The 12,725-nt window shown below is 36.7% G+C and overlaps 1 protein-coding gene across 1 annotated transcript in view; it reads right to left on the reverse strand.

Annotated features, from left to right (window-relative positions):
* The window catches only part of KLHL3 (kelch like family member 3), a 168,717-nt gene that overhangs the window by 36,574 nt on the left and 119,418 nt on the right, over positions 1–12,725 (reverse strand). Inside the window, exon 8 of the mRNA XM_027849272.1 lies at positions 11,426–11,575. Within this exon, the coding sequence (XP_027705073.1) occupies positions 11,426–11,575 (150 nt within the window). The remainder of the gene's footprint in view (positions 1–11,425; positions 11,576–12,725) is intronic.

Genomic DNA, 12,725 nt, shown 5'->3' on the forward strand with positions numbered 1-12,725 from the left:
AAAGAAAGAAAGAAAGAAAGAAAGAAAGAAAGAAAGAAAGAAAGAAAAGGTATTTCATATCAAAAACAACTGACCTGGACAACAAAGAGAGAACGTCATAACCAAAAAGTGAGCCTGGATAATGCATTTCAAGAAATTATGAAAGAAAACTTCCTGGATCCATTAGAATCAGAGGGCTAAGTAAAAATAGAAAAGAATCCACTAGTTGTCTCTTGGAAGAAATTTCAAAATGAAAATTCCCAGAAACAACAGAGCCAAAATCCAAAGCTTCAAGATTAATTTAAAAATTCTTCAAGAAGTCAGAAAGAAAAACTTCAAGCACCAAGCAGCCATAATCAGGATTAAACAAGACTTGAAAGTGGGAAAATCAAAAGAAATGAGCTTTTGTTGGAGAGGCTGCAGAAAAACAGGCACACTTAATGCACTGTGAGTGAAGCTTGAACTATACCAAAAAGTCCCTAAACTATGCATATTTTATGATCTAGAAATACCACTATTAGGTTCAGAGCCCAAAGATGGCAAAGAAAGAAGAAAAGGACCCCTACATACAAATATGTGTGTAAAACTATACATATATATACATACATATATATGTATAATATATGTATATATAGCAGCTCAATTTTGTAGTAGCAAAAAATTACAGTGAATGAAAGTAATGAAATAGTACTGTACTATAAGAAATGATGGAATGGACAGCTTCATAGAAAACTGGGAAAACTTGTATGAACTGATACAAAGAAGTGAGCAGAACTAGGACAATAACATATAATACCAAAAACATTATAAGGAAAAGGCTACACTTTCAAAGACTTGAGAACTCTGGTCAGTGAAGTGGCAATACTACTACTATATTCCAGGGTACTGAAGGTGAAACATGATATTTACCTCCTGACAGGGCAGAGACAGACTTAAGACACAAAATGAGATGTACATTTTTGGGCATAGCCAATGCACATATTTGTTATAAGGGTTTTTTTTTATTTGGGGGGTGTAGAGACGGAAAGGAGAAAAATTAATACTTATTATTGGGAAAACTATTTTTCAAAGATGAAGGCTTACAAATAAAAGTATCTTACCCATCAAAGTTCAAGTGAGCATAATCCTACAAGGAAAAAATAGACCTTTAGTTAAAGGACTTCTAATAATTCTTGATGAAAAGACAAGAGCCAAGGAGAAACTTTGAAATATAAGCAAAGAATTAAAAAGAAGTGAAAATAAAGATAAATGAGTGATTGGAAGGGATGATACAAAGATAAAATACTTAAATTCTAGTGGAATTGAAAAATGTGTCCCACAAGAATCCTAATATCTTCAAGAGTCTTAAAGAAATTCAATACAACACAGCCTAGAAGTGTTTATGATGTTTTGATGATCTTTAAAAAAAAAAAGAGGGGAGGGGGGAAAAGAATATACTCTGAAAGAAAGGGAGGGAGAAGAAGGTAACTTCTTATCTTAAATTATCACTGTAAATAAGAAGAAAACTATACATGCAAGGAAGAAGGGGTGGGTGGAACAGTTATCATGTGAACCTGACTTTCATCTGAACTAGTCAAAAAAGGGTAGAACACACACAGACACAATTTGATGTAGAAATATATTCAATTCAAAAGGAAAGCTGGAAGGAACTGGGAGATGGGGAAATAAGGAGAATAAACTCAGGGAAGGATTATTCATAAATAAAGAAATTTTAGACCCAGAGGGTGGCTCAAGAAGAGGGTTTTAAACAGAAAGAAGGAAAAGGTAAAAAGTTATGATAGACCCTTGGGTGAAGGGAAGAGAACATAGGCCTGGGAGTGGAAGCAGATTTCACCTGATGAGCAGCTGTGTGTGTATGTGTGTGTGTCTGTGTGTGTGTGTCTGTGTGTTTCTCTGTCTCTCTCTGTCTCTGTCTCTCTGTGTGTCTGTGTCTCTGTCTCTCTGTCTCTCTCTCTCTGTCTCTGTCTCTTTCTCTCTCTCTCTCCCTTCCACCCTCCCTCATCTTATTCTGTGCAGAGGAGACCAGGGAACAAAGAGAAGAAAAAATATAAGAGAACAGAATGGAGGGAAAGTCACAATTAATGATTATGACTATGAATGGGAAGAACTTGTCCATAAAAGAGAAGCCAGCAGAATGAATTAGAGAGCAGAATCCAACAATATGTTGTTTACAAGAAACACTTGAAACACAAAGATTCACAGAGGGTTAAAATGAGAGACTAGACTAAAATCTATTACACTTCAGCTGAACTCAGAAAAAGAAGAGGGAAGACAAGGAAAGAGCAAAAACAGACTTCATCAAAAACAAGGAAGCTACGTGACATTTAAAGGCACCACAGACAATAAATACCAATATTTAACATATATAAGTCCAGTGACAGGGCGTCTAAATACTTTAAGGAAAAATTAAAGATATTACATGGAAAAATAGAGAGTAAAGTTATAATAGTTGAAAACCTCAACATATATCTTTCAGACTTGGACAAATCTAACAAAAATAAACAAGAAAGAAGTTAAGAACCTGAATAAGATTTAAGAAAAGTTAGATATGATAGCTCTTTGGTAAGTAGTGCAGTAATAGGAATAGACATGAGTAGGTATATACTTAGAATACATATTATATATATATATATATATATACATTCACACATATATGTGTGTATATATACATATATACACACATATATTTCTACATTACACATATATACAAATATATATTTACACACACATATATTTACACATTTACAAAAAAAGACCATGAACTAGGCATAAAATCTTCACAAATGCAGAAATATTCATCATATCCTTTACTTATCACAAAGAAGTAAAAATTATACTTATTAAAGGGTAATTGAAGAAAGGATTAAGAATTAATGAAGTTTCTGGGCTTATACTTCAAGGAAGCAATCAATAAAAATAAAGTCCGCAAAAGCACCAAAACATTCACAGTAGCACTTTTTGTGATAATAAAGAATTGGAAGCAAAGTAGATACCCATTATTTGGGGAATGGCTGAACAAAGTGTGGTATATTAATATAATGGAATATTATTGTGCTATAAGAAACGATGCATGTGATGAATGCAGAAAAGCATGGAAAGATCTATATTAACTGATACAGAGTGAGGTAAGAAGAGCCAAGAAAACAGTATACACGATAACCACAAAGTGAAAGGAAAAAAAAATTTCATACCAAAAGATCAAAAGTTAATATAACAATAAACAAAACAAATAGAACTCAAATGAAAAAATATGAGAGAACAGCCTCAACTCTTTCCTTTGTGGAGGTGGGAGGCCTACAGGTGTCAGGCAATGCACATGGTTTTGGGTATTTTCAAAGTGTTGATTAATGGAACAGATTTTTTTCCTTCTCTAAGAAATATGGAATGGCTCTCTGAGGGAGAGGAGTGAGGAAGAAAGATATTTGGAATAACTGCTATGCTATAAAAAACTGAAGACATCAATAAAAACTTATTTGAAAAAGAAAAAATCATTAATGGAGACTAAATAACTTAATCCTAAAGAATTGGTGGGTCAAGAGACATATCATAGAAATAATAAATATAATTTCATCAAATATTGACAACAACGGAACCACAAATAAAAATTTGGGGGAATGCAGCCAAAGTAGTCCTTAAGGGGAAAGTCTGGTCTTACTTCACTCTGTATCAGTTAATATAGATCTTCCCAGGCTTCTCCCCCAATTAAAACATAAAAGTAGAAATTCTGAAAATCAAGGGTGACTTTAACAAAATTGAAAACCAAAAAAAAATTCAATTAAATAAAACTAGGAGCTTGTTTTTTGAGAAAATAAAATCAAGGGGGCAGCTAGGTGGCACAGTGGATAGAGCACTGGCCCTGAAGTCAAGAGGACCTGAGTTCAAATCCGGCCTCAGACCAAACACTTGACACTAGCTGTGTGACCCTGGGCAAGTCACTTAATCCCGATTGCCTCACTAAAAAAATAAAATAAAATCAAATCAATAACATAAACCACTAATTTGATTAAAAGAATGAGGAAAACTAAATTGCCAGTATGAAAAAGGAAAATTCACAATAAATAGAGAAAAAGTTAAATATTAAAAATTACATCAGTAGGGGCACAGCCAAGATGACAGAGAAAAGGCAGGGACTTATATGAGCTCTCCTCAAAATCCCTCCAAAAAAACTTTAAATAATGCTTCAAAACAAAAGGAAAGAGTGAAACAATTTTCCAGTCCAAAGAAACAGAAGGTTAGCAGGAAAGGTCTGTTGCACCAGGATCAAAGTGGAGTTCAGTCCAGCACAGGCTATGCCCCTGAAGGTGACTGAATCACTGATGACAGTGGTGGTTTCCAGATCTCTCAGCCCACAGACTGAGTCAAACAACCAATAAGAAGGAGATTATAGGTGTCCCTTTGCTGCACCAGGGGCAGGACTCTGTTGCATTGTCCATACTTAGCTCTGGGTCTCAGTCCTGGGTCTCATTCCCAGGGCAGAAAACAGTGCTAGTGGTTGCTCACAGACCAGAGCACAGGCCAGGAGAATAGCAAACACACCTCTCCCTAGGTCAGACTACCTTGGAAGAAGCAAAAACTTACGGGTACCCAGAATTATCTCTGAAAGCAGCTGCACAAACAATCTGAAGCTTGGGACAGTGCCTCCACTGCCCCGCCCCCCTAACACCCCCCCTTCCCCCGTGGAAGCAGAGCCCCACTTTAGCATAGAGTTTAACAGTCAAGAAATAGGCTGGAAAATGAGTAAACAGCAGAAAAATATCCCAACTATAGGAAGTTATTATAGCGAAGATCAAAACACAAACTCAAAAGAAAGTCAAACAAAGTCAATACTGCTACATCCAAAGCCTCAAAAAAAAATATGAATTGGTCTTAGCCCATAGAAGAACTCAATAAGGATTTTAAAAACCAACTAAGGGAGATAAAGGAAACACTGGGAACAGAAATGAGAATGATGCAAGAAAATCATGAAAAAATAGTCAACAACTTGGTAAAGAAGGCACAAAAAAATGCTGAAGAAAATAATACCTTAAAAAACAAAATAGGCACAAAAATCCAATGAAGAAAAAGAAGGCCTTGAAATGCAGAAATTAGCCAAATGGAAACAGATATCAAAAATTAACTAAAGAGAAGAACTCCCTAAAAAACAGAATTGGCCAAGTGAAAAAAGAGGTACAAAAGCTCACTGAAGAAAATAATTCCTTAAAAATTAGAATTGGGCAAGTAGAAGGTAATGATGTTATGAGACATCAAGAAACAATCAAACAAAATCAGAAGAATGAAAAATATAGAAGAAAATGTGAAATATCTCATTAGAAAAACAACTGACCTAGGAAACAGATCCAGGAGGTATTTTAAGAATTATTGGACTACCTGAAAGCCATGATCAAAAAGAGCCTAGACATCATCTTTCAAGAAATAATCAAGGAAAACTGCCCTAATATTCTAGAACCAGAGGATAAAATAAAAACTGAAAGAATCACCTCCTAAAAGAAATACCAAAATGAAAATTCCCAGGAAAATTATAGCCAAATTCCAAAGCACTCAGGTCAATAAGAAAATATTGCTAGCAGCCAAAAAAGAAACAATTCAAATATTGTGGAGCCACAGTCAGGAAAACACAAGATTTAGCAGTTTCTACATTAAAGGATCAGAGGGCTTGGAATATGATATTCCAGAGGGCAAAAGAGCTAGAATTACAACCAAGAATCAACTACATAGCAAAACTGAACATAATCCTTCAGGGGGAAAAAATGGAAATTCAATAAAATAGAGGACTTTCAAGCATTCCTGATGAAAAGACCAAAGGTGAATAGAAAATTTGACTTTCAAATATAAGACTCAAGAGAAGCATAAAAAGGTAAACAGTTCTGGGGCACTAGGTGGTACAGTGGATAGAGCACCAGCCCTAGATTCAGGAGGACCTGAGTTCAAATCTGGCCTCAGACACATAACACTTACTAGCTGTGTGACCCTAGGCAAGTCACTTAACCCCATTGCCTAATCAGAAAAAAAAAAAGTAAACAGTTTCAATAATGTTAAACTGTTTACATTCCTACATGGGAAAATGATACTTGTAACTCCTAAAAATTTTCTTATTATTAGAGCAGTTAGAAGGAATATACATATATGGTGGCATAGGTGTGAGTTGAACATGATGGGAGGATTATCTAAAAAAATAAAATTAAGGGGTGAGAAAGAAGAACATACTGGGAGATGGGGAAAGGGAGAAGTAGATATTATTTCACATAGAACAGGTGAAAAAGAACTTTTACAGGAAAGCGAAGATGGGGGAAATAGGCAGGGCCAGGGATTGGGAAGAAGGGGAAGCATGTGAACCTTGGTCTCATCAGAAATGACTCAAAGAGGTAATAACATATACACTCAGTTGGGCATAAAAATCTATCTGAACTTATAGGAAAGTAGGAGGGGGAAAAATCTAATTTGTATTTACAAATAATTCTATCAAACATTCAAAAAAATTAATTTGGAAATTATATAAACTATATTCAAACATAGGAAAAGAAAGGATGCTACCAAATTCCTTAAGATACAAATATGATCCTGGTATCTAAGTCAAAGACATATGAAACAGAAAACAAATAAACAAACAATATTCCTAAGGAATATCAACCCCAAATTTTTAAATAACATATTATTAAAAGAAAGTATAGCAATATACCAAAAATGTTACATAATCAGGTTGGATTTATACCAGGAATGCAGGGTTGGTTCTTTCTTTACTGGAGCAAAGTACTTGAACTATTGGGCCAAAGCACTCCATTAGTATTAGTACTAACTTTTTGCCTGAGCAATGGGAAATAAGACCATTTTTGGGAAACAAGTTAAGAGGCCCCAGATCAATTCATTTTAAGGTCAAAGTCAGGAGTGCAACAAAGCAGAATAGTTAGGATGTCATTATATTTTAAATCCTTCATGGAAACAGCCACAGATCCCTAAAGGTTGCAAGACAGCCAAGAATTTTTAAAAAAGAAAAGAAAAGAAAGAAAAATCTGCTTCTTTAAAAAAGGAAAAGTAGAAAGGCTAACCTTAGCAGAAATTAGTCAATAAGCTCTTTCTCAACTGTAGTGTTGGTACCCATAACGGATTCTCAAGGTGTTCAGCCATAGCATAGACACAAATTGGGTTTTTATTTTAAAATGTTTCTTTTGACAGGAACTGGATACAGAGACCGGTCAAGAGAGGAAGTGATGAATGAGCTTCCCCATACACCCAAGGCCAGCTCCATAATCAATAAAATCTACTTTCTGAGTCCTGCATGCCTTTAACCAAGCACATGCAAGGAAGAGGGATATTTTCAGAAGGATGAAAGAAAACATCCTCATTATTCCTCAAAAGTGACATTTGTTTTTCATACATGCAGATAAGTCTGAATTTCTAGAGAAACAAAGACCATGTACATGAGGGGCAGAATGAGGTTAGGACGATTATAGCTCAGTCAAACTGGAGAACCTCGGCCTGGTCCTGGGCCATGGATATAGCTAAAGATCAGAACACTCACCTTTCTTGACTAAGTAGAGTTAATTCAGTAACACAAAATAGCAGATGAATAAATAATGTTGCTCCCATTTGTGTTACGTATAATTTATATTATTATACTTAAAGCTTTCAAAATGTTTTTCCCCACAACAAAGTTACAATGTTGGTAGTGCCAATATAATTATCCCATCTCACAGATAAGGAAACTGAGAATCCAAGAGAATCAATGTTTTGCCCATGGTTTACATAGCAAGGAAGTGCTGAAGCTGTATTCAAACTGAGGTCTCCAGACTCCAGTCATTCTTTTCATTGAACCATGCTGACTCTCAAAGATGTGTAATCATGGGTTTTCAAAAGTAAGGGTAGGCAGACATCCAGAGAAAGAGCTATGAAGTCTGAATGCAGATCAAAGCATACTATTTTCACTTTTTTTGTTTTTTCTTTTTCATAGTTTTTTTCCCTTTTGTTCTGATTCTTCTTTCACAACATGACTAATGTGGAAATACGTTTAACATGATGGTACATGTATAACTAATATCAGGTTGCTTGCTGTCTTGGGGAAGGGGAGGGAAGAGAAGGAGAGAGAAAAATTTGGAATTCAAAATCTTACAAAAATGAATGCTGAAAACTATCTTTATACGTAATTGGAAAAAATACTATTAAGTGGGGGAAAAATAAAAAAGTAAGGGTAAGCAGATGAAAAGTGAGAAAATCTATTTCCCTCCCTTCCTTGACAGGTTGTGGATTGTAAATGTAAAGCATTACATATATTGTCAGATTTAGTTGAGATGTTAAGCTTGGTTCAGCTGACTTTTTTCCCCTAAGCACAAGAAGCATTTTGTAAGTGTGTGGTATATACCAGACACTCTGATAAGTGTTGAAGATACAAAGCAAAGCAAAAACATCAACCTTGACTCAAAGGGCTTCCAATGAAGAAGACAACGTGTAAATAACTAGGTACATATAAGATAGATACAGAGGAAATGGAAGGCAATCTAAGGGGGAAAGACATTATTAATGCATTTGGCAGGACCCAGAAAGGCCTTTAGGAATAGCTGGGATTTGAGGTGAATTTTGAAAAAAGTTAAGGAAAGCAAAAGGCAGAGATGATAGGATAGAGTATTCTAAGTATGGGGAACAGCCAATGAAGAAGTAGAGACAGAAGAGTGAATGTCATGTTTGAGGAAGTGCATTGTAGCATGCATGGAGGAGGCTTTCCATGCCCAGAAAGTAACAAGCAGCCGGACACAGTCAGACGTTCAGAAAAATCACCATGGCAGATGAGTGGAGGATGGAATGGAATGGGGAGAGGCTTGAGTCAGGGAGATCAGTCAGAAGGCTATTGCAATATTCTGGGTAAGAGGTGATAAGGGCCTTAATTAAGGTGATGCCTGTGTGAGAGGAGAGAAGAGGACATGTACAACAGATGTTGTGAAGATAGAAAAGATATTTAAGTAAGAAGTTAAGAATGACACACACTGAGCCAGGTTGACTGGGACGATGGTGGTGCCCTCAGATACAACAGAGAAATTGGGAACAGAAGAAAGTATAGGGGAAAAGTAATGAGCTCTGTATCCAATTTGAGATATGCAAAAAGCAGTTGGTGATGCAAGACTGGAGTTACAAAGAGAAACTAGTCCTAGATATAGAGATCTAGGAATCATCAGCACAAAGATGATAACTGATCCCACGGAACTGATAAGATCACCAAGTAAGATAGTATAAGGGCAGGTAGGTGGTGCAGTGGATAGAGTGCCAGGCCTGGAGTCAAGAAGACTCATCTTCCTGAGTTCAAATATGGCCTCAGATACCTAGTAGCTGTGTGACCCTGAGCAAGTCACTTAACTCTGTTGCCTCAGTTTCCTCATCTGTAAAATGATCTGGAGATGGAAATGACAAACCACTCCAGTATCTTTGCCAAAAAAAAAACAAAAACAAACTCAAATAGGGCCATAAAGAAGCAGATATGATTGAAAAATGACTGAACAACCACCACAACAAGATGAACAGAGAGGGACAATAGAAGAGGCTTCAGGATAGGGCCCTGAGGAATATCCACAGGCAGTGAACTTGACAGGAGACTGAGAAGGGACAGTCAGTCACATACTAAGAGAACTAGAAGGGAGCAGTATCACGAAAACCTGTCGAGGACAGATTAAAAGGAGAAGGTGATCAAATTTCAAATGTTGCCAAGAGATAAGAAGGATGAAGACTGAGAAAAGATCATTAAGTTAGGCAAGTAAGAAATTATTGGTAACTTTGGAGAAAGCAGTGTCAATTGAATGATGAGATAGGAAACCAGACTTCAGGGAGTTAAGAAGAGAACGAGAGAAGGAGAAGTGGAGGCACAAATTGCAGATGATGTTGTCAAGGAGCTCCTCGCCTTCTTTGCAGGAAATAAAACAGAATAGCTAATGGGGAGGGTAGGATGAAGCAAGGGCTGAGGCCAAGGGAGAGTCCCCATGGGTGTGTTTGTAGGTAGCAAGGTAGGAGCCAGAAGATAAGAAGATAGGAGAAAGTGTGGGGATAATTCACCAGAGATGTTTCTCTTTAATTCTTTGTTATTAGAGATGATTTGCAGGACAGATATTTAGGAGAGATATATTTAGAACTAAAAGTGGTATAGAAACAAAATATCAATTGAAAAAAAAAAAACCAAAGTGAGGCATGGACACAAAGTGGTCTGGGTATGCCCGCATACAGTTTTGTTTTGTTTTTTGGGTTTTTTTTAGGCAATTGGGTTAAGTGACTTGCCCAGGGTCACACAGCTAGTAAGTGTCAAGTGTTTAGTCTGAGACTGGATTTGAACTCAGGTCCTCCTGAACTCAGGGCTGGTGCTCTATCCACTGCGACACCTAGCTGCCCCTACTCACATACAGTTTTGGCCAATATTAAGGAGGAATTTGAATTTGAACTTATCATCTTAACACCACCCACTTTTAATTATCCTGCTTCATGGCTTTGAGAAAGATCCCTACAATCCATAGGGAATCAAAATGTCTCCTTTTAGACACCAAACCTTTGCCTGGGCCTGCAGACAAGGAGTAAGAGACGTTGTATGAATTGCCTCATCTTTTATTTTCCAAGTGGAGATGATAATGAGCAATAAAATGACTAGAAGACAGTAGCCAAAGGGAGGAATTCTAGCTAATCCACAGACCTGAAAAATCAGCATCTGAAGAACAATTTCCATTCCAGTCTTGATTGAAATAATAATCATATTAATCACAAAAGCTCATGTGTACATAGTACTATAAGATTTATAAAACACATTGCTTACAACAGGATCTAAGATAGCATGGTATAGTAGAAAAGAATACTGGATTTGGAGGTAGAAGACCCACTTATTACCTATCTGACCTTAACTAAGTGACTTTACCTCTCCAGGCCTCAGTTTAATTACCTCTAAGGCCCAACTAGCTCAAAATATGCAATTCTATGATCATCCATTTAAGCTATGACAATGTGGTATAGTGAATAAACTTCTGGATTTGGGAGTCAGAAAGAACAAGATTCAAATACCACCTCTAACACTTACCAGCTATGTGACTACCTTTCTGGGCATCAATTTCCTCAGCTGTATAATGGGAATAAGAATACCATAGTGCCTACCATACAGGGTAGTTGTGGAGTTCAAATAAGATAACACACTAAAAGCACCTTATAGGTTTTGAAGAATTATATAAATGTCAGCTATCATCGTTATCATCATCATCATCATCATCATTATTATTCACATTGATTTGCTAGGTACTCACAGCTCTTGCTTTCCTATCTCAAACTCACAACCTCCTAACCCTTCACGTTCATCCAACCTTACAGTCAGCCCATAGGCATGGAAATCATGGGGAGTTGACCACATAGGGGTTGGGAGTGTGAAGTTACACTCCTGGACCTGGAGATGACAGTGAAGAACAAGAGAGGTTCTCAATGGAAATGAGCAGGCTCTTACCTTGGGCAGGCTGACTGGAGTCCTTGGCTTAGTCCTTGGGTTTTTTATCAACAGCCTTTGATCCAAAGGCAGCAAGTGGTACTTCATAGCTTCAATAAGGAAGTCTTTACATGTGTTGTTGTTCTTTATCAAAGCTTCTTCTTCAACGGTCTAGAGGTAGTAATGCACAAGTTAGGCTGCAGCAGCTCTATACTTGTATTAAACATAGCATTCATTCTTACATTGTCTCTATCTACATATATATGCGTGCATAGTTTCTCTCCTAGTTAGACAACAAGCTCTTTCAGGGCAGAGAGTGTTTCCACTTTTGTCTTTGCATCCACCCCTAGCATGTGGCATAGGGACAAATACAAAGTGGGCACTTGATAAATATTATCTCAGCCTCCTCAGTGACATTTTTTCATTGAGGTATAATTTCATGAGAAATTTTCAAAGGATCCAGACAAGAAGTACCTTTTATTGGTAAAGAATTTCTGGATCTTTTGAAAAACAGTATTTGAAAAAATTATTCACTCTGCTATCCAACATCCTTTGTAAAAGGACCCAGGAAATAAATTCCACCTTGAGTTTAATTTCAGGAAGTATATTTTCTCTAACTTTTGTGAATGGATATAAAGTGAAGCAAGCTGAACCAGGAGAACAATAAACACAATCATCACAGCAATGTGTAGCAACACTTGAAGATTATGTAGATTAAATGCAAAGACCAGTCTGGGTTGGAGAGAACAGATGATAAATCTCCTCTCTCCTAGTGGAAGAGTATGGAGACTTAGCACATGAAGCATCACCTACGCTGTCACACATGCCTGCTGGGTCACTTGTTTTGTTTAAACATTTTTTATGTTACTAGAGATAAAAGGGAGTGCTTGGGGGAGGACGATGGCAGGAAATGTCTGCGATGAAAAAACAAAAGGCATCAACATGACATTTGAAAAAAATATATTATCTCTGTGCATAAAAGTCTCTGCTTCCTTTCATTAGAAACTGACAACTATAGAACACAATCCATGCCCCTTTTGCCCTAGCTACTAGACATTTCGATAAAATTTAGTGGCCAGCTATGGCTACGGTAACTTGCTAATTTCAGGTACCTAGTAATAACTACTGCTTGCTTCCTGTTGAAAGTTTCTGTTCTGTTTCATCCCTAATATATCTTATTTTGTACTGTAAGTTTCCATAAGTCCTCTTGGAAGTTGAAAGGGTATAAATGGTATAAATATAAATATAATGGGTATAAAAAAGTACAAGAAGAGGAGAGAGAGAGAGAGAGAGAGAGAGAGAGAGAGAGAGAGAGAGAGAG

This window comes from Vombatus ursinus, unplaced genomic scaffold (assembly GCF_900497805.2).
Source record: "Vombatus ursinus unplaced genomic scaffold, bare-nosed wombat genome assembly UNPS02007284.1, whole genome shotgun sequence".
Classification (NCBI taxonomy): domain Eukaryota; kingdom Metazoa; phylum Chordata; class Mammalia; order Diprotodontia; family Vombatidae; genus Vombatus; species Vombatus ursinus.